Here is a 23,484-nt window from a genome sequence, read left to right as displayed (position 1 = left end):
TCCTTTTTCTCCACATCCTCGCCAACATTTGTTGTTGCTAGTTGTTTGAAGATGTGCCATTCTCACTGGGGTGAGGTGGTATCTCATTGTGGTTTTAAACAAATTGTCCTTTTAAGAATTATAGGTATCTCCCATGTGCCCTTCTGTTAGGTAATACCTAGAAGAGCAGTTCCTGGGTATCAGCTAGACTCTTCTTTTGAAACACCTTAGGCTAGGCTTTCATGACACCAGCCTTGTCTGGTTTTCATTTTACTTCATAGGGCAGGCATTCTCAATCTCATTATCTAGATCCTCATTTTCCTACAACAGCCTGTATTGTAGTGTTCTAGGTCTTTGTCTTTCGTTCTTTTCTACATATTCCCAGGTTCCAGACTTGTTCTATTAATTTATCCTCCATGCAGATCCCAGGATGACCGCTGTTAAATGCTATATAATCATGCTACGGATTTGTTTAAAATCCGTGAAAACTTTCTGGATGTTTTAGAATTCCAAAAATTGTACGTTGACAGAAATATTAAGGATTAACCTCCAGTGCATCTCAACTCCTACTTCATCTCCAAAGGATACTGAATACTATCTCATTTGGCCCTTCAGCAAGGCAGGCTGGAACTTTGCTCAGCTCCCTTCCTCATTCAGTTTTATTTCTCTTAATTCCTTACTTGCCTAGTAAACTTTTGCTCATGGAAAAAACAAAGCAAAACAAAACGAAAAAAGCGAGTCATATGGTCCTTTTCAGAGAAGAAGCCTTTCCTAGCACACTCAGGCTGAAGTAAAAATTATTTCTCAGTGCTTTCCTTACAGTTTGGTTATTATCTCTATTATGAAACTCTATTCACTTATCCCACAGTTATTTACTTATTGCCTTTTATGTGGTAGAAACTATTCTAGACACTGGGGATAGAACAGTAAACAAGACAAACAGGGTTCTTATTGTTAAGGAGTCTACATTATAGATTATACAAGAGAAGCAGCAAGTTGAAAAAATTATTTTAGATAGTGATACGTAGTACTAAGATCAAATAAAATCAGATAATGTGGTAATGTGCTAGAGAGTGTGTGGGGGGGAAGGGGAGGGGATGGGTGTGATTCTTCAGCTTAAGTGAGATGCTGTGTGAGTTGAGACCTGAAAAATAGAAGGAGTCAGTCATGCAGAGATCTGAAAGAACATTCTAGGCAGAATAAATAGCACGCACGAAAGCTTGCAGCTAGAATGAGCTTGGCAGATTTAAGGAACAGAAAAAAAGGGCAGTGAGACAGAAGCAGGAATGTAATGAGTAGGAAAAAAGATGCCATATGAAATTAAATACCAGTGGTAGACCTGGCTAGATCATAGAGGGCCTTATTGGTCAGATTTGTTGATTTCAAGTATAGTAGGAACCACTGGGAGTTATTAAGTGACAGAATGGCATGATGTGATATATGTGTAAAATTGGCTGATATGAGAATTATAGAAGGACAAGAGTGAGAATGGCAACACTTAGGAGCCATTGTCTACTGCAGTGAAAAATAGCAATAGCTTGGATTACTATGGTGCTTGTAGTGTCCATGGAAGGAAGTGGAATGATTTGGGATATATTTTAGAGGTAGACTGACAAGTCTTGCTGATAATTAGCTGCATTGGTTTTAAGATGAGATGGGAAATAAAAAAAACCCTAAGGCTTTCCTTGAGCAAGTAGATGAAGAGTACTGTTTTATTGACATGAGATAAATGGTTGTGATGGCAATGATGAGAAAGTTCTGTGAATGAGGAAACAGAAGTTATCTTTTAGACATTTTAAATTGGATATGTTTCTTTAGATTGCAAATTGTTGTTGGCAAGAAGGCAGTTGGATATATGGTTCTGAAGGGCAGGATTGTCCTAGTCCATTAGGGCCACAAAACAAAATACCATGTAGTGGGTGACTAAAGAACACACATTCATTTCTCATAGTTCAGGAGGCTGGAAGTCTGAAGCCAGGGGTCTGCATGATTGGTGGTGAGGGTCCTGTTGACCTCAAAGCACAGCAGTCAGTTTTTCTTATGACAAATAGGGTTTATTGGAGAGTGCATTCATGGTGAGACCCACACACAACTCCCTGAATCCAAGGCTAAGAAACCCCTACATAAGCATTTGAGGTCCTCTCCCTCAGTACCAACCTAGAAGGAAATAGCATCACTTCCCATGACAGATGCAAGGCATGTTGGGTCTTGAAGTTTGTCTTGTTGATTTACATATGACCTCCTAACCTCAGTTAAATAATTTTCTGTATATTAATGTTTACTTTCACCCTTTTCAGACATTTCTCTGAAATTATTTTTGCTAAACAGGTGTATTCTAGATTTGATGGCCTCTTGTTCCTTGGTGTCAGGAAAGATCTTCCTGGTATCATGTCTGCAGACTATATCTTGTTGAAGTCATAGGCTCTAGATAGCTTCTTAAAGTACCAATCCATCATCAACTCCTTATGTGTGTTGTTTCTATAAAATTTTATAAGCGACAAATAGAACTTAATGTGCAAACAAACACAGAATTTAACAAGTTCATTTTGTATGATGGCACTAAACCATACATGAAACATGAAAAAGCAGTTGGCTAAATATGCACAAACTCAAGAGTTGTTAGGTGCAACTTACTATAACCAGTGTACTTATTTCTTAATTTTATGGAATAATATTTTTACCTATCCAGAAACATTTATCTATGCACAACAAATGAAACTCCTGTCATACAGACATTTTTTTTTCACATGCACAGATCTCCTCTTCCTCTGCAAATAGGTGATCAAAGATTGCCTAGTTATTCAAACTGTTTTAACCTAGCAGTCATGTGAATGCTGCTGAACTAAAACTGTTTTGACTTTAAAATTTTGGTAGTTCTTCAAAGTAAAAAAAAAAAAAATCAGACAATCAAAATGAGTTCCCCCTTTCAGAATAGATTGGGTGATGTCACAAGAGCCTTGTCCATTCATGGATTTAAGTGAGAAATGAAACACAAGGCAGGAAACAGCAATGAGAAAAACATGTTCGGGCCTGGCTTCGTCATTTTAAGATAAGACCATCTTCTTAGATGTTGTCTCCTTCAGTTTCCTAGATCTTCACCTTCAGGTCACCAGATGACATGCAGGATCAGCCAAGATAGGGTGTTTCTTCAGATGCACATTTCATCCCCAGTGTTGAGCTGCATAGTGTCCTTTCCAGTGACATTGAAGAGAATTTTTCTGAAGAAATCTTTGCCAAGAGAGGAAATCTTCCAAGTTGTTGGATGTGTTGCTCCAGATCTTAGTCTCTCTGCTATGAAAGGCTTACTCAACTAGAACATGGTTATTTTTGATTGAAGCAAATAGCTTTTTACAATATTGAAGTTTATCTTGTTTAATCACCTGTGGCTTAAGAGAGGCAAAGGCTAGATACATTCAGTGTCCTGTAACTGTCTCAAAAGGTGAGAGTTTATGAGGTCTAACAGGTTGTATCTGAGATTTAGAAGATCAGAACCAATCCTTTTGGCCAAGGCATTTGGTGTATTCAACTAAACCAGATTGCTAAGAGTGGTAGGCACAGTGAAAATGGTATAAAGCTGGTAAACAACATAAACTTGCCAGAGATGCTGGCTAGTAAAATGGATTCTTGATCACTGTGATATTCAGGAAGAAATCCCCAGATAAGTATAATGTTTTCTAAAAGCACTTTGGCAACAGAAGAGGCAGTAGTCTGTTTAAAAGGGAAAGTCTCAGTCAATGAGATATGGAGGGAACAGTATGAAATCCAGTTGCTTTACTGCCAGTGGGCCCTTAGGCAATTTAAAGTGTCCAGGAGACCTGCAAGCAGATGGCACTTACTGATTTTTTTACAGGGGGGTGGGGTGGGGTGGGGTGGTAAGTACTTGTTGAAGCCTTGTTATTTCTCCACCAATATTGATTCATGAGTAATATAATGCCATTGGTAGACCAATAGTTTAATGCAAATACAGTGATTAGGAATGGAAATTTTAGCATCTTTGGTAGGACTGGGTTGTTATTTGGCCCAACCTAGAGCTTTCTTTTATTGTCATACCAACAATTATTTAATTCCCAGACCTGATTTTCTTTTCCTGGGGTCAATTGTTAGGTTTTCCTTGCTTGTTCTCCAAAATAGTCAATTAGAAAAATGTCCTTTTGGGCCATGATAGAGGTTGGCTACTTTTGGTTCCATTGGATCAGTATTGCTGAGGAAAAATAAGCAGAACGATTTCCTTTAGTTACTAGAGCATACGCTTTAGTATGGTCTGGAAACTTAATAATGGCTTAGGAAGCAAGTGAAAGTATAATTTTTGAAGAATTCTTGAGCCATTTTAAATTTTGTCTCTGCAGAAAGTAAGAAAGCTGTATTGTTTTTACAACATTACAAAATCATGAGCTATTCTGAAAGCCTCTCTACTGTTAGTGTCAAATGTGGGCAGTTTTGTCCTTAGTTAGGGTACAGGTCTTTGTGAACACAGGTAATTTGGTTCATTGAGCTGTAGCAGTCCAAGGAAAAGTTGCTGCTTCAGTTACAAAGTGTGTTGATGTTGCATGTTCAGTACAATTTTTAACATATTTTACCTTTCAATTATGAACCATCTGTGAACCATGAGATGTCAGTATTACCCAGAGGAGATTTTTGCAGATCTTAATAAAGGTTCAGGAGGTGATGCCAGGTAATTGTTAGGAACTTTGTTAGCATCAGCAGGAAGAGTGTTGCTGGTTAAGTTTATTATCATGTGGAAGAGTTATATGGATAGTAGTCAGCAAAGCTTTTCCAGAGGGGTTAAGGCAGCTGACTGAAATTTTGAATGACAGTTAAGGACTTCTATTGCATGAGGTACAAAAATGGTTAATAGGGGATTCACATGATTTCTTCAGTCATCTTAATCACAGGAGTTTTGACAGTAATTGCTCTAAGTCATGGAGGCTATCTTTGTATGCTAGAGGGTCCAGTTGTTTACTGTAACATCTTGGTCCAGTGCTTTGTATGTGTGTATAAATAGGGAGACAGGAATTTGATAATTGAGATGTCCAAGGTAGGTTGGTTTATAAAATTCCCTCCCTTCTCCCCTCTTTCCTTCCCTCCTCCCTCGTTCCCTCCCTCTCAAAATTTTCCTGTTCCTCTCCCTCTTTCTTTTCATTGAGGTAACACTGGTTTAGAACATGGTATATGTATTAAACTCCCTTATAAAGTCATGAGTGCCTCTTGTTGGGTATTGATTAATTCTGGGGTGAGGATTAGAGGGATCTGTTTGCATCTTGCTAGGAGATACACTATGAATTTTGTCACATCAGTAGGAGACTTTTCCTAGAAAGACCATGGTATTTTATTCAATAGGGACAACAGATCAGTGTCTCTGTAATCACTTTATTAGTATCATACACAGGACAAGTAAAAGTTGTTAAGGGTTCATTTAACTCATTTAGTTTCCTATTTTCTTCTTCTTCTTTTTTTTTTTTTTTACTGTCAAGCTCTAGAATTACTTACACCTTTAAAGGATGGAGATCTAGCTTGTTATTTTGATAAGTAGACTTGACCCAATAAATAGGGAATGAGGACCCAAGGAGAAAAGGATAGAATTTCTCAAGGGGCCAAACAAAGAGCTTGAGAAGAGATTAAAAACACTTTTTAGAATTCCCCACTGTTTGAAATGTCTGAGCTATTTATAGCTATGGAGTTCATGGCTCTAGTGTAAGCAAGAACAGAGCGATTCATTCCAGATCAATGTCCAGTTTAGGGAGGTCTGGGAAAGCCCTTGTAGTTCCTAGAAGCACCATGAGTGGGGAGTAGGAACAATTTGCATAGTCTACTTGAAAGATTGCACACCTTTGAAATTCTTAATGTTATAGCAGCGTCTTCTCCCAGTGTCTTAGATTCTTAAAGTAATGCAAAAGCTAGGAGGTTTTGGTTCCATATGAGAATGAATAATAAGTTGGTGGATTTGGAGATAAAATATTTTGTAGTTTTTCTTTTAGGTGACTTGTCTCATTTGCTGCATTAGCTACTAAGAAGAAGGCATAGTATTTGATTCTACTCTCTTTTAACTAAAAGAAGAAGGTCTTGATTCAATAATGGACTGATTTAGTAATGAATAAATAGAATTAAAGGCCACCCCTTTCAATTTACATTAAAGGGTAAATCTGAGTTTTCTTTGAAAGTAATTTGAAGCCAGTTTTACTAATCACAAACAAACTTATCAAGCTTTTATATATAAGCTTACGCTTATATATAGGTTTAAGAAAGGCCATCGAAATGGCTTGAACTCTTGCCAAAAGTTACAGTTTTTCTCTAAATCCTTTCCAGGGTTTCCCCATTTGGCAGATTTCATCCAGTGTTTGACTTGACTCTTACCAACAAACATGTGAGTTAATTAACACAGGTCAGAAAAACAAAGTGGGTGAGTCTACATTATGATGTTGAGTTCTTTAGCAAATCTGTGAAGGTGATTAGTTAACTTAAGGAAGCTCCTAACTTTGGTCTCCAATTTGACCTAAGCCCAGGAACTTCGGAGCTTGAGGTTTTCCTGGATCCTCAGAGGACTTAACTTTAAAAGGGCAGTTTGGCTAAAACACAAACAGTGATGTAGACCAATGTTAGCTCAATGGCTGAAAAAAAGGGAACAAATTGTAATGAGTTAGAGGATTAATGTTTCAGTCAGCAGAAGACTGAAGCTGAGGTTTGGATGAGCATACATAGTCAGAATGGGAGGTAAAAGATGGTGGTGGGTAAGAGCTTGAGCACAAGTCTGCTGTTGCCAAGTGGCCAGAGGGTGAAATAGGTACAGAGGGAGAAAAGAAGGTGAACCCAAGGTGAGGACTGAGCACATAGCTTCAGTCATAAGCCCTGGCTCAAGGAAAGCAGAGGAGGTAAGAGGAACACATTAGTCAATTTTAAGATCATATTTTGGAAAAAAAGGGCAATTTAAAACTTAAACATTTGGGAACCTCCACATATTTATCAAAATAGACTTTCCATTCACTTAAAAAATTTCAGGGCCGGCCCTCCCTGGTGGCGCAGCGGGTTAAAGCACAGCACTGAGAATCTAAAGCCGCTTCCGCATGAGTTCGATTCCCGCCTGCCCCGGAGGTGACCACATGGCATGGCAGACCTCTCCTGACCCGCCCGCTGCTCCCCTCAGCAGTGTACTTCTTCTATCTGCCTGTTCTGTTCCCCACTCTGTCTCTGGTGAAGCCTCTCGCCGCCCCTGAGCCTCTGGCCTGTACCCCAGTTCTGTATGTACAAATAAATCTTTAAAAAAAAAAAAAATTTCAGGGCCATTGCTGTCCATTCCAGTACAAAGAGGAAAGAAAATTTGAGGAGTTCAAAGATTCCCTGTGATGGTCATTGGAATTCTAATTTACTTTTATTTAACTCAGTTCACTTAGTTATAAATGCACATGTAGAAAGACCTTGATAATGAACCATTAAATTGGCAGGGGGTAACATTTTGAGAATGCTTAGCCATGATTTCATTTCTCTTCTTATTATTACCAGCAATTCCCAAAGTGGCCTGATCTTTGATAGACAACCACTGTTTTCTAGAAGGGAATTAAAGACCAAAACTCAAGTTTCTTACAACAATGTAAGTTCGAATGCTCATAAATAAATGCTTTACCTTCAATGGAATAGCCAGTATCCAGAAGAATCAGACTGCAAAACAAGCATCACTTCAGGTAGCTCTTTCTTGAAACTCGTGGGTCTTAGTACCTTCACTTGTAAATTTAAGTGACATAATTTTTGGTAGAGAATCTGTCCCGAGAGAATCAGATAGAAAACCAGTAAGGAGTGCTCTATTTTGAGCCACTTTAATTCAAAATTCTGCGCAAAGTTGACACAGATCCACCAGGATAACCCAAATCCTCAAAGGGGTAGCTGTCCACATGTTAGATACCACCATATGAACAAGGCCTTAACAATAGCAGATTGCCATATAACACTCAGAAGAGATTAACACCAAATTTTAGGGGTCTCAGAGGCTGTAGAAAACTTAACCTAAGTTCCATAGCAGGAGAGAGAGCAACAAATCACTTGACTCCATGTGGACAAATATCAATGTGTGCTTTCTCATCTCTGTTAGAGTCCCTATGAAATTCCCACCACTGGTTCACCCATGTAACATCACCATCATCTCCATGCTCTCCCCACCCCACAAACAGCTATTTTTCTATCAAACTCAGAGTATTGGAGTCGATCTCTGGATACCTGTATAGAGCACTATGTGGATCTCAAACAAAGGAATGAATAATTCTAAACAACAAATAGGGTTTATTTGGTAACAAAACAGTAAAAGAGAAGGCAGCTTGGAGAGTATGTTCATGGTGAGGGCAGTGAACACTTCCTGAATCCAAGGCTGATATCCCCCATGTAACCTCTGGAGAACTTCATCCCTCAGTCCCCACTGCAGTGCTAAATAGTATTATTTCTTGTGGTAGATGCAAAGCATGTTGGCCCCCTACTTGCTGACTTTCCCCTGTGTGGACATGCTGTATCCTCAACCTCACTGAAATAAGGTTTCTGTATATTAATGTTTATGACCTCTTCCAAATTGCAGGTGGCCTGCCTCTCTTTGAAGACTCACATGGCAGAAAGAGGGAAGGGAAATCTCTGCTCTCTTCTTATGAGGAAACAAATTAGGCTCCACTCTGTTTCTCATGATTTGATTACCTCCCATCGATTACTCCAAATCTAATCATATGGGGATTAGATTTCAGTATATGAATTTTGGGGGGGACACATTCAGTCCCTAACAGGGATGGAAACAGATAATTGGGAAGATGCTAACATATTGATTGTATTTTAAAGCAGAAAGACTGGGTAAAATTACCAGGAATTTGTGTAGCGGTGAAGATAAGAGAATACAAGTGGAGCTCTGTTGAGAGAATGAGAGGGAGAGAGGTTAGGGAGTCTTATGAGACAGTAGAAGAGGGGAGTAGTGGTTGTATCATGTTTACAGTGTTTGCAGGTACAGATGTGCCCACTGGGTGGACCCTTCAAAGGTCACTGTGATCATGCTAATAACATCTTTACAGCAGAGGGTGAAACTCAGTGGGTACTGTTCCTGTTTACTTCTAGGGTTTAGCAAATAATAGATGACGAGGAAATATTTGCCTACAGGGTTGAGTTTTACATTGACATTCAAAGAATAATGTTTTAGGATGCTCATAGGTCACTGATACCTTCCCACCAGCCTGACTGCCATCAGTTCAAGAAATATAATTCTGTGAATAACTTAAATGAGACAATGAGAGCCAAATCCATTCTGGTCAGGATTTATTGTGCTGCTTGAAGCCATCAGGCTATGGTGAAAAATGCCCTTGCTCAGGATGCAGAAGGCTCATCTCAAACTCTGGCTCCATTTTTAGCATTGCTGAAGGTGCTGGGAGTGAGGCCTTCATACTGTTTGATTTGCAGTTCCTCGGCTGTCTTATGTAGATAATGACAAGCTTCTCTTACAGGAGCAGCAAATGAGTTAGTGCACATGAGAATGCTTTGTAAGTAAAGAAACGAAATGCTATTTTTGTAAAAATAATTGAATTATCCATTTCATTACTAATTTTATATAAGGTAGATTAGATCACTGTCATGAAATTCATATCGACACAGTGGTGTATGAATAGCAACAAGTTAGGCGAAGGCACAGGTCATTGAAGACTGGTAGCTTTCCAGAAATATATAGGAAATTAATTTTTTTGCATTGTCCCCTTATCATTTTCAGATACATTAAATCATTCTGCTGCAACCAAAGAGTAGTCTGGGAGTAAAATCTAACTAGTAGTCTGGTGTCCCAGTGTCGCAAATATCTGAAAGAATAAAGTGTAGTTGGTGTTGCTTGTGTTTTTTTTTCTTTAATTTTTTTTTCAGTGACTCATTAACTTAATTTGACAAATTCTCCTCATGGTGGTTATTCACTTCATCTCACTTCTAGGGTAAAAATCATGGTAAGAAACTCCGAAATTACTATGCAGCTAACAGCTGTCCTCCTCCTGCCAGAATGAGCAATGTCGTGGAACCTGTGGCCGCTCCAGCTGTTTCAGTCCCTCCGCAGGTGAGACTTTTGTCAGGGTGGAAGCTCTTCTATGCATATAAGGTCATGGATGAAATTTGTTGTCATCAGGGTACAGTGGACAAATACTATTGAAAGGTCCTACTCTATGCATTTAACACCTTGAACTGCAATGCTGGATTTAATGCATGCCAGAAATCTGTGAAGCTTGAGATTTCTCATTGACTTTGGTTGTGATGCATGAAATAACAAAGCAAATATTGTTTCATGAGCCTTTTTCTATGAATTTCTCAAAATTCTGGGTAAATGACCATAAATGTCTAAGCTAAGCCCTGAATGAAAGGAGATTTTAAGTCTGTATATATTCATTGCACTCAATCCTATGTTTAAGCATTTATATCTTTATTGCATGTAATCCCACCTGTATTCTGCCTTCCAGCAAGGTCAGATTCTTGAGATTGTCCTTTTCTTCCCTTTAAGCAGAGAGCCTGGGTAGGGTCTTCTCTGGACTTTGGTTCAGAAAGTGCACTTACAGGCAAGTTCCTTTCCCTCTTTGGAACATAATGTAGGTGTTTTAAGCAAGACATTCCTGCACTGTAATAGCCCCTGAGATATAAATTCTAGGTCCTTATCTGTCTTATTATTATCATTTGTCATAGAACAATGCAGTGGTGATAAATAATAATAACTACAGTTAAGTGCTTACTATACTAGAAAATATGCTAAATACTCCTCATATATTATGTCATTCATGACAGGGACTAGAAAGATGCATTCAACATGGGCACAAAATTTATGAGGGTGCCAAAAATTAAGTAATCAAGACAGAATATTTTAATGTGATATTTAAACTATTCAAAATTAATGTGAAAATGAAAGGTGAGCAAAATGTCAGAAATGTAGACAGGATACTTATTGCTGATTTTCCTATTGTCTTCACTGATCCTGTCTTTCAAAAAGTGTGTTTGTTTCATTTCAGTCATCATTATTCTTTTTGCACTGTGTTTAACTTGTAAAAAATAATTTCATTATGGGCCTTCTTGGTATCATGAAGAGGTTAAGTCTCAGTACTGTAAAGTTTTCCACAGCCACTGCAGTATGTATTCAATCCTTGGCCAGGGAGCTGACCCACATAGCGTAGCAGATCTCTCCTGTCTCCCTGCTGCTCCTCTCAGCAGTGTATTATAGTCAGTCTTCCAGTTCTGCTCCCCACTGACTCCCTGGTGAATCCTCTTATCCTACCCCTTCTCTGATCTACACCCCAGCTCTTGTATGCATGAATAAATAAAATAAATCTTAAAACATAATTCTATTAGAAGAATTTTATTTAAAAATCTAATTGTTGAGTTTTTTGATGATCCTGAAAATTTTGTGTCCATGACATGTGCCTGCCTTGCCTAGTCCTGGGTCCTGACCTCCTTCAAGTTCGTACTGGGAACAACTTAGAGGTATTAACTAATTCTTAGAGGTATTGCTAAAGGTGTAATTCCTGGACTGCCAGCATTGGTCTCATTTCCTAGCATATTTGAAGATTGGGAAAGCTAACTGGCATGTCCCTGACATCACACATGTTGTAAAGTGGTAGAACAAGAATTGCTTGTGACCTTAGACTTTTACTCTTAATCCACATAGTATATTTTACTTTTCTGTATGTCAGTTTTAGTACCAGCTGTTGTTCTCTTCCTGTGAATATGTGGGGTAGACAAAATATGTTTAAAACAGTAAGAAAACCATAGGAAAATATCCACAGAGATGTAAGGTATAGGTGGATGAGTTGTCATGTATTAAATCCTGAAGGCTGCTCTCCCTGTGAGGGGCTGTTTTTGCTGGTTCTATACCTCTGGGCAAACAGCCCGCACCTTCCTTCACAGGACAACATGTGATTTTTTTTTTTTAAGAACATGTGATTTTTAGGAACAGATCCTGTCCCCAGAAAAATCTTTTCTTCACAGTTGAAACAGAGCTGCTTTCTTCAGCAGGTCCTGCTTTTACATGCTTTCTGGACTCTTCATTGTGTTTAGTATTCTCCTAGCCAAAATCTTGTTTGTCTTTTGTTAGCCCAACAATACTTACTGAGTGTGTACTATCTTCCAAGTACTGTATTAGGTTTCCTTTAACTCATTTCCCAACCTGAATGCAGTTGTCTGGATCTGCTGTTTATTCTCCTCTGATTGTATTATATCTATAACTAATTTATAGACTCTTTGAGGGAAGGGGCTCATTTGTTTGTATCATCCTCCGAGTTTAGGTCTCAAACCTCATCCACACATCTCGTAATGCTCGTTACTGAATTGTTGGTGGACTTTACTCTTTCTGGTAATATGATTTTAGGCCTTATCTGAACTGACCTAAATCTTCTGTGCTGTAGTTTTTTTTTTGTTTGTTTTTGTGCTGTAGTTTTAAAACTTCTTTTCAACAGTTTCATCAATGGAGATAGCAGTGAGCCATTCACCAAGTTGGTACATGGTGATTGTCTTGCAAAACTATGACATTAACTATTTCCCAGACTTCGTGTCTCCTGGGATGAATTGCTTCCTTTCCTTATTAAACTGAGCGTTTGTGATCTTGCCATAACTTTGGTTATTTTTCAACTCTGAGAAGGAAGTAGGAGGAGGAGGAGGGAGTCAGCTCCACACTTTTGTAATCCTTGTTTCTTGTGTCTTTGATGTCAGATGGGGTCCTTTAAGCCAGGAGGCAGAGTGATCCTGGCCACAGAGAATGATTACTGTAAGCTCTGTGACGCTTCCTTTAGCTCTCCGGCTGTGGCTCAGGCACATTATCAAGGGAAGAATCATGCCAAGAGGCTGCGGCTGGCAGAAGCTCAGAGTAACTCGTTCTCGTAGGTATTGCCATTTTCTCTGAGGCCCAAGTGTTGTATGAGATTTTCTTTACAGAAAGAATTGAAAGGGACCCTTGATTTGAAACCTACCTCTTATAAATTTCTTTTTTCCAGGGAATCCTCAGAGATTGGACAACGTCGGCCCCGGAAAGAAGGGAATGAATATAAGATGATGCCTCATAGGAGAAATATGTACACAGTGCAGAATAATTCAGGTACCCTGTGGAGTTCACATACCCTGGCCTCATTTTGTATTGGCCTCTTTTGTTTTTATTTCTTTTAGTGGTAGTGGATAGCCCTGAGAATTTGGGATTAGCTATTGTTTTGTTGAATTGGTCTAGTGGCACTGTTTATTTCAGCTAGTGTTTATTTCAGGTATTTATTTGTTTCCTATTCAGTGTATCTTTTATTTTGATTTTAAGCAACCGTTGGTGTTTTGAGATCTCCTAGGATAGTTGCTTTATGTTTCTTTTGGTATTTGCCAGCTGAGAAATGTGAAGTGCATTCTAAAAATCACCTGCTGGTTTTTAAACTGCACTAGGTTAAATCCATGTTTATTTGGGACAATAAAAACGATTATGGCACTATTTTTAAACCAGGGTAGTGAATCAGGATTGCTTGGGAGTTTTTATAAAATCAGAATGCTTGAACCATAGCTTAGAAAATTTCAATCAGCGAATTTGGAGTGTACCCAAATATGTGTGTTCTGAAGATGCTTCCTCAGTGATTCTGATATATACTTTAAGTTCAAAATTATTAGTATGCAGGAATATTTTCTGCGTTTTCTGATTGTCTTGAGTAGGGGGAGGAGGGACTCCTCTCCCTACTCCAGCCTTTAGTACATACTCTTACAGCAGAGGTCATTCAATAAAACAAACCAAAAAAGGACTTGGAAAAGTAAGAGAAGGCTGGGAAGAGGGCACATAATGCACAAAATAATAGGGTTAACAAAAATCTGAACATACATAGCATTGATAATTACAGTTAATGTAAATTTATTAAGGTCTTAGATAAGGTTATAAGATTAGATCAAAACATTCAACTGAAATGAAGGAAACTGAGATAGCTATATTTATATTAGATAAAATAACTTAGGACAGAAGGCATTTTAGACTTTGTTCTTGGTCACTAAAATGAGATGTCATTTACAAAATACAAAGAAGCAAATTTGCCATTTCTTTGGAAGTTTTAAACATTGCTAAATAACTCAGGGGTTGAATAAGATAGACTAGAAATTAAAAATTCTTTAACTAAATAGTAGTACAAATATATCAAATTTGTAGGATGCAGATTAAGTATTAATTTGGGTAAAATCTTAAATACGGAAAAAAATGAAAAGCTGAAAATGAATTGATCTAGTAACTCAAGAAGTCAGTTATGTAGAGAGGAACAAAATGATACTTCAGCATTGTTGTGTAAGCCATTCAAAATGTCTTCATGTATTACTGTGTTAAAAGTAGAAATGTGATTATATTTTCTGACATTTTTGCTTTATTTAAAAGCATATGCCAACCACATTTTCATGTCACTAAAGAGTTTTCTATAACTGTGACTGTTGGTTGTCCCTTGCATTGGTTATCAAAAATTTTCATATTGTGTTTTGTGCTTTCGTTCCCCCTTACTTTACCTCATACATTAAAGCTTTTATAAACACTGATGAAATAAATGTTCTTGTGAATAAAATTCTATGCAAAATTTCTCAGTATTTCTTAGGCTAGTTCTTAGAAATTTTGCATTTAAGAATTAGCATAATCATAAGGCTTTTAATATGATGAATATACTTGAAATTATTTTTTAAATTATACTTTTTATAAAGACATTACTATTTGAAGTTTAGATGGGCTCTACAGTAATCTTTCTAACAGTAGTTGGAGGAAATACTGTAACTTTTAGATCAAACCTGTATAAAATTATAATTTGAAAATCCTTAATTTCACATTTCATTTAATGTGAGACATCTATGAATTTTATTTTTTCTTTATTTTATTTTTATATATTTACATTGTTTTTCATTTCAAAGCATTGTTAACCCTTCTCCCCCCAACACACACAGGTGTAGATCCCCTAGAATTCCTTCCCCAGTTTGTACATGCACCATCACCACAGTCTCCTGTGCCTATGTACCCTCCCTCCTTCTTTCTGACTCCTCCCCACCCCTCTGCAGGCTATCTCTGGTTTATAATTGTTAGTTTTTTCTTGTTATTATCACCCCCCATGTCTTATTTGGTTTCTTTATATTCATCCTTAAGTAAAACCATCCGATTTTTTTCCCTTCTGACTTATTTCACTGTGCATGATCCCTTCTAGCTCCATCCATGTTGCTGCAAGTGGCATGAGTTTATCTTTTTTGATTGCTGAGTAGTATTCCATTGTTATATATATATTTCACATCTTCTTGATCCATCATTGTTTTTGGACATTTGGGTTGTTTCCATATCTTACATATTGTGAGTAGTGCTGCGATAAACATAGGGGTGTAGGTATCTTTTGAATCAATGGTTTTGTATTTCTAGGGTAGATCCCTATGAATGGGATTGCTGTGTTATATGGTAGCTCCATTTTTTGTAGTCTGAGGAATCTCCATACAGCTTTCCATAGTGGTTGTACTAGTTTGCACTCCCACCAGCAAGTGCAGAGTTCCTTTTTTTTAACCAAATCCTTGCCAACATTTGTTGTTGCTAGTTTTTAGACTTACACACTACAGTGATAGGTGATCAGATTGTCATTCACTTGGTGAATATTTTGAAGAGAATACATTGGTTTTCTTTCTTGCTTTAGCAGGTCCTTACTTCAATCCCCGCTCTCGGCAGAGGATCCCACGTGATCTGGCCATGTGCGTTACTCCAAGCGGCCAGTTTTACTGCTCAATGTGTAATGTTGGAGCTGGTGAAGAGATGGAATTCCGGCAGCATTTAGAGAGCAAGCAACATAAAAGCAAGGTGTCTGAACAGCGGTACAGGAATGAGATGGAGAATCTGGGTTATGTATAGAGATTATTGTATTCAGATAGAGCAGCTTGTCCTTCCTGTTGTTTGCTTTCTGTCACTATGTCCTGCTTTGTGGTCCTTTGATATGAGTACATTCCTCTGCTTAATATAATACATGTAACTTGCAGTGGTACCATGAGATGTCAAAAATGGGGAAGGCACAGAACGTGCTTCTGAGGTCATCATGCTTCTTCAGGTCATTTGTGTCAAGCTGCTTAGAGCATGTGACCTACCTACCCTGTGAGAAATAACTTATTATCTTCAAACAAGTTCTGGTCAACTAGTAGCCTGACTGCTTAGAGCTTTAACTACTTAAAAATTTCATTTTCTTTTCCCATTGTATTTTTATGCACTGCTAAATAAAGACTTTCATTGAGTTCTTACATCAGATCACAGTAAAAACAGGTAAACAGTGATTGCAGTTTCCCGAGGCTTCTTTGGAGCAGCTCAATTGATACTTTGTCAGTAGGCTATGTGACTGTAATTGGCAGTAGGGACTTTGCCAGGACATATTACCCCTTATCATGTCCTGCCATTATTGAAAGGCAGGTTTCAGTGGATTTTGACATTTCCAATGTGCTTGTGTAATTCAAAACAGCAAAATTTCATTTCTACTTATAATTTCACACATTTAAATGTCACCTTTTCCCTCCTACTTTTCTTTCCCAGATGAATTTTTTTCTCTGGGAAACTCATTTTCTTGTGTCAGTTATATTATGGGTTTCTCAAGCCCCACATTTGAATATCCAGTAAGTTTATGATAAGTATCACTAAAACTATTTTTAGCTGTTTTTAGGAAATGTACATTTATTTAGGAAATTTAAAGTTATATTTTGTCTTTCAGTTTAGAATTATATCATGACAATAACATGTACTTACATCTTGTTCTCAACCATAAGCTCAGATCGCTCGAGATTTGCTTGGGCAGACTTTTTAGATAAACTCTTTCTTTTTTGTGACATTTTTCTGTGTCATACTAGCTTATTGACTGTCCTGAAAAATATTGCCTCCTTATTGTTTTACAGGTAGGGAACTTTAAAAAGTTGACCAAATTTTAATATTTACAGTAGAAGTACACGTGGACTTTGGTTTCATTCTTTATAATTCAGTTTCATTAAGAAGGTAATAAAAAATAGAGATTATTTTGGTATCTAATAATTATGACAGTATTATCTTTATTTTTTGTTCTAGAAAATAAAAAAAACTCGGCATATGTTTAGTTAATGAATGTAGTACTCTATGACCTTTCATTAACTGTATTTTATCTGTTTACTATGTAATGTGGATAAGACTGGTGCTCATCCATATTCCTTTTGAAAGACCACCTTCAATAGGTGGTTTGTATTGACCTATAGCTTTGCACTATGACCAAGTTCACATTTGATTGCTTATATTACTAATTAAGGATAAAACACCTGTTTTTCCTTGCAAATTCTGTAGACAAAGAGATGGCAGAAGGAAAATTATAGTCATCACTCTTTTCCTTTAATACTTTGGAAAATTTTTTAACAACCTATGCCTATATTTAAAAATCAGGTTTCTGATTAACCCCCTGGTACAGTATCAAGTTACTCTCTTCTGTTGAAATAGTGGTTTTGAAGAGTAGAGTTATTTCATAATTTTTTTTCCTCCATGGAATGGAAGAATGAAATTATGTTCTGTTGACATTCTACTTAAACCTACGACTCTTAGTATGAAAATGTTTTTGCGGTGATCTACAAAGTACAATTGATTAGTTTAGGGCAATTTAGAGCTTGTCTTATCGGTCAATTGTTCATTTTGCTGCTAAGTATAATTTTTTGGTAGATTTTAATATTATAGTGCTGGCCACTCCATTCTATGATTATTTAAAACTCTCATTTTTTCCCTCTGTGTGTATGTATGTATGTATGTGTGTATACATGTACATATATATGTATACTTATATACAGTACACACACGTATAAAACTATGTATCTGTATTTTTATGTGATACCATATGGAAAATTTCCTTGAATCCTTATTTCAGACAACAATAAAAGATTGTGGATAAGAATTTATATTTTGTAAAAGTGGTGTTCATCCACTTTCAGTTTCCTCTACAAATAAAATTAAAGGAATGATTTCCTCTACTTTTCCTCCTTAATAATTTCACTATAATATATACAAAAAGCAGCGGACTTAAGGCCTTGATGTTTTTCTGGGCCTTGTGTATTCAGGTTTCCAGTCTCCCAGTGCCCTTAATGGATGTTATGAATGCATTAACGCATTTTCTTTTAGAGAAGAAAGTTAGATTTATAGTGTTGTTTCCTACTCGCTATATTTCTTTGCACTAAAAAAGAGCTATATGTGTTTGTTTTATATGACACTTTAGATACCATATTGCCTACAATAACTCAGTTTGTTCCTTAATTTCCAAACTCTAGGAAGTTAATAATGACTTCCAGGATCATTTATAGAAGTTACATACCCATCCAAAACCAAAAATCACAAATCTGTAACAGTGGGTTGTGTTCTGGGCTTGTTACTTGGCAATATTCTCATATTCTCTTGTGTTCCATAGGTGAGACAAAGGGTGACAGATCAGGTCATCATAAAGGAATTGCTTAAATAAATACATCTTTGCATGGTACAGTTTCTCATACTCATGCGTTCCTTATAGACAATGCTTTTTCCCCGTATAAGACTGTTGTTACTATTACAGTCAGTGATATATGATCTCTGTTGGTTTCATTTTGTGAAGTCTAGTCCTGCTCTGTAATGTGCTTTAGAATTTGCACCCTGTACTCTCCAGGAATCATGTTATATCATTTTACATGCTGTGTACAAGGATGGACAGAGGCCGAAACAATGGGAAACCTTTAGTCAAATAAACTAAACAGTTTTTCAGTAACCATCTGCAGGAACTCGTAACATCAAAGTCTCTTTTCCCTGTAAATGTCTTTGTGTAAATTGTCATTCCAAGTCACTGTTAGAAGATAACAATTAGAAACTTTTTAAGATATTGAGGGCAAGAAATTATAAAGAAAATATTACATGTTCTTATTAAGAGATTAGATTGCATATGCCTTTGAAGTGTTCTTTTAAAAAAGGTTAAGCTACTAAAGTGAGTGTGAAGTGAAATGCTTTTGACTCCACACTGAACAGAAAACACTTTGTTGTTCATGTCTTTGGATACTATGTGCTGCAAGTTGTAAATATGTGCATGTTGTTTTTGTTTTTCTGCTTGTCTCTTATTGCACTGAATTCTACAAGGCAAATAAGTTTTTTTATATCATTCATTTCAAAAAAGTTTCTTCCTCAACTCTTCCTCACTATTTCCTCTTTTAATTAGTTGGTAAATTTAGAGAGTCATTTAGAGTTTTTAAAACCCCAAAATGAATGAAGAATGATGGCTATCTGAGATCATCCTGTATCTCTCTGACTTAAACAATTACAAGGTCGCTTAAAATCTTCCACCGTGTTTTACAGAGCTGTTCTGCAGAAGTAGGATGCTTCTCGATAGCTACTTATCTGTACTTCGAACAAGGATAAAAGGGGAAATATGTGTGTATGTGTGTGCCTGCATATACATGTGTATTTATACATAATATATATAAGCTTTTAATCTCCCTCTGTAGATAGATCCTAAAGATTAACTGTAGGATTTATGACTCCTTCACTCATGAATTGGCTGGCCCCCTGGATATGACAGTTTGAGGACCATCCCATGACCTGTGTAAAATGAGTTTTACTTGTTTCAGGGGAGACAGGTAATTGTTTGACATAGTATCCTCTTCAGAGACACCTAAGAATGGTGGATTTGGAACCTGACCTGTTTTGTTCCCTCAGTGTCAGAACTTAGGCTAGAAGTACTGGTTTATTTGGTGAGGCATATAGTAAGGACAGTTAGCTGCTTTAGAAATAGAGAAATATTATGTTAGTATAGGCAGTTATTGAATGTAGGCTTTTGAACAGATGTTTAAAAAATTTCTACTTTACCAACTTTTTTTTTTAATCAGCCAAATCATTATTCAGGAGTGTCACACATAATAAAAAGTGTTGTGTCGTGGTGTTAGCTTTTTTTTTGACAGTAGATCCTTAACATTGTTAACAACTTTTGCCAATCTGGCTGAATGGACAAATAACTGTAACCATGAACATTTCTGATGGCTGTTAGACTTTTTCTTCCTTTGTGAATGGGAAAATCATTGTATACTCCCTTTCTGGGTAGCTACCTAAAATATGCTGGTTCTGGTCCCTTGTGACCTTGTTTCCTTGAAGCCCAGAATATGAGTGCCTTTAGCAAGTTTTAGCATTTCACAGAAAAAAAGCAGTGATAGAATTTTTGCCATTGATCACAATTCATAAAATAGAAGCTTGGAATGGCAAAGATCTGTGTGAATTCCATGTTCTACATTTCATTTTTTCTTTTTCAGTGTGTTCTCAATTTGATATTGAATAAAACTTACAATTCTTGATCAGGAGCTAGAATTCTAAAAATGAATTCATTTGTCCCAGACTGGCAAGAGTCATGATTATTTTATTTCATCTTGATCTGTATTGCATTTATATTTAGTAAATGGTAGTGTGGTAGATTGGAAAGAGCTTGATGTTAATGTCTAGAAAAAACTTTATTTCAGTTTCTTTAAACTCGTTTATTCTGTAGAGAAGAAATATATATCTACAAGTGAAGTGTGTGACAAGATCATCATGCATACTAAATACTAATGGTGTCACATCATTCTCCTCATTAAAAAAGGGTAATCTTCCCAAATCAGGTTTCAGACCTATTTCTGCAATTGTTTTCCTACTTCTGTTGACTTAAAATTTTGAATTGTCTGAGTGTTTTGACTCTTTAAAATGAAATTAATTTTGGAGGTTTGGTTAGAATTCACTGGTGAAGCCATCTAGTCCTGGGTTTTGTTGTATAGTAGAAATATAGTAGAAATCCTCCACATTATGAAAAGATTTAAATGTACATCATTGTTTAAACATTTTACATTATACCCATCATTAGATTCTACCATCAACACTTAACAGCATTTGTATTTCTCCATCTCTACCCCTCCCTTTTTTCATTCATCTAGTCACTGAGGATCTTTAACATATATTTTAATGTAAATTTCAGAAAATAGGTTTTCCTTAAACACCTTCATATAGGCATCATTAACCAGAGTTTAGTATTTGTTGAGCATTCATAAAAGTAGTCTATGAAGTTGATTAACCTGAGCTAGTTAACATATATTTTCTTTCTTCTGTAAGCTTTAGTCTTTTACTTTCTGTTTTGTTTCATGTGTTTGAGAGGGAGGGAAGGCAACTTTTCAAACTGAGGTTTCTTGTTGTTGGCCATTTAAAATGCTAAATTGTTCTACATTTTAAAGTTTGATGGTATATTTTTTTCCCTATTTCTGAAGTATTTTTGCTGAATTGTATAAAACACTGTAAATTACTGATTGGCATTTATTAAATCAGCTTATACCTCATTTCAATCTACTGCTGCTTTCTTCTATGTTACCACTTCTTTCATTATCTTGACTTATTCTGCCAGAAAGCAGAGAGAAATAGAGTTGAACTCTATATGTGCTTAACTATTTTAAACAACTCTAGAAGGTTTAGGAAGTTGAGGACCATTAATCTATCAAAAGCCTTTGAAGCCCCTGAGAATTGTGATTGCCCTGTGTCCTCTAGCCATAATTAGCAGGATTATAAATGATTGTACTGTATAATACATTGTTGAATTGTGAGCCTTAGTAACCACCTTTAGCTTTATTCTAGTACTGTTTAGAAAAAGTTTGATATATGCCTTTGTTTTAGCCAACTTTTTGTGGATACAAATCTGAAGAATTTAAGTGACTTGATCCAGATCATGAAGCTTCAATGGATAATTCAGTATTGAAACTTTAATATTCCTGATTCATATCCTTGTGCTTGTTTGCTTAGATTAATGGCTTCCAAAATAACAGAACACTAACTTTGGGGCCCTTTAAAATCAAAGTATGTATTTTTACCAATTAAATTTCTAACATTCTTTAAACTTGAAGATATTTTTCATGGTCATAGTTCCTCATTAAGCAATGTGATTGCTGAAATGTTTCACTGTTAGATAATGCAGGTCTTGTCAGATTTCTTTTTGTATTTAAATGTCCTTCATGATTCATTCATAACTCTATGTGCTAAGTGCTTAAGTGACCCCCTCACTAGTGAAAATGTTCTATACCACTGATTCTATGTATATTCTCTACATGATATATTTTTTTAAGGAAAAGTAACCCCATGTGTCAAGATGAAGGATACTCTCTTAGGGCAAAGCACATATAAGCAGCATTTACAGGAACAAACTTAAGAGTGGCTGACCATTGTTTTGCCTTTTGGTACTTAAGCACCTTTCTGTGGTTTTGTAAATCAGTATGTTGTTTTGTAATACTTTAATGTTGATTCTGTGTTGTTTGATGTTCACCTGGTGATTTCCTCGGCTGACCATAGTTTACTTTGGGTATAGTGTGTCTGCTTTGAAATGCCTTATTCGAGAATGTTAGACTGCTCTAAAGCATTCCATGTATCTGCCAGGATGATAAGTTGCCTCTTTCGATGTATGCTCTACATCCAGAAGCAAAACTGATTTTGCTTTCAGTATGTTATAATTGTATTTTTGTACAGTTGTGGCTTGAAATTTGAGAATAAAATCATGGAACAGTAAGGGAAACTTTAGAACCCTTCATTTAATAGTGTGCTTTAAAGCTGCTTTTGCAGTATCTCTGCTAAAGGATATAGGTTTAAAAAAAAAAAAAAGCTAGCCCAACTGTATGAATTGGGATTGCTGTCTAAAATTTTCTCTAAATGTTATTAGGGGTTTAACATCAGTGTGTGCTATTGGGGCTTAAGTGCCAGCCACTGCTTTGGAAATCTGTTTGTGTAATGGGGCTACAGAAATGACAAAAGTATTGTGGGATTAAAACCAACCAACTGTGAATTGCAAAACTGAAATTGCTCTTTTGGTTTTATTTTCTTCAGCATATTGAATATAGAAATCTGAAAGTTATTTAAAAATTTACATTGCTTATGTTGATGGCTCATTTTGGCTGTGTACCCTCACTTATGTATACTGATTTCTGATAAAGGCTTGACGTTACTATAAGAGACATTTTGTGTTCAATTTAATAAAACAGTTTGAGTCTTGTCTGCAAATTGTTTAGATATGAGTTGTAGATCACAGGAAAAAGGTATGTTGTGTTGTCACTACTGAGGGGTTATTTTTGATGTCAGTGATTGATGACTTAGATTCATCATTCAGCAGTCTGCACCTCATCTTCCACAGGCTTCTGGAATTTATACAGAGTACAGTCAGTTCTTGGACTTGCATTGCAATTGACCTAGCTGCCTTCATTCAGTCCCCTCACTTCCCCGATCACTGGAGTTAGCCCTGGACTAGAGAGTTCTCAATTTTATTGATACCAAATTTTATGTTCACCTTCCCTTCAAATTCTGAGAAAAGTTGGGGTTAACCTCTGTTTCTGGAAGCAAACACAAATTAAAAGGTATCTACCCATTCATCTTTTTGGTATTTCACATAAAAATACTCATAATTAGCTTCTCTGTACATTATTATTAGGGTGTGGTCATTTACGCACTGTTTTATTGTATGCAATAAGTTTATTGTATGCACTGTGCTTTTGAATTTAATGCTCATTTTAAAAACTAGGTGATCAGCCTGGGAG

At 36.5% G+C, this 23,484-nt stretch overlaps 1 protein-coding gene across 3 annotated transcripts in view; it reads left to right on the top strand.

Moving 5' to 3' along the window:
* Positions 1 to 22,901, top strand: part of ZMAT3 (zinc finger, matrin-type 3) — a 35,025-nt gene extending 12,124 nt beyond the window's left edge. For 2 of the 3 annotated variants that reach the window (XM_004674982.2, XM_012733317.1), the window contains exons 3-6: positions 9,905 to 10,024; positions 12,655 to 12,821; positions 12,936 to 13,036; positions 15,600 to 22,901. In XM_004674982.2, coding sequence (XP_004675039.1) covers positions 9,905 to 10,024; positions 12,655 to 12,821; positions 12,936 to 13,036; positions 15,600 to 15,811 — 600 coding nt within the window. In that variant the 3' untranslated portion in view covers positions 15,812 to 22,901. The remainder of the gene's footprint in view (positions 1 to 9,904; positions 10,025 to 12,654; positions 12,822 to 12,935; positions 13,037 to 15,599) is intronic. The other variant, XM_012733326.1, reaches the window with a different exon arrangement.
* Positions 22,902 to 23,484: the final 583 nt, after the last annotated feature.

The sequence above is a fragment of the Condylura cristata genome, unplaced genomic scaffold (assembly GCF_000260355.1).
Source record: "Condylura cristata isolate star-nosed mole 26May11 unplaced genomic scaffold, ConCri1.0 scaffold00003, whole genome shotgun sequence".
NCBI classification, from domain to species: domain Eukaryota; kingdom Metazoa; phylum Chordata; class Mammalia; order Eulipotyphla; family Talpidae; genus Condylura; species Condylura cristata.
This window is presented reverse-complemented; position numbering and strand designations above follow the sequence as displayed.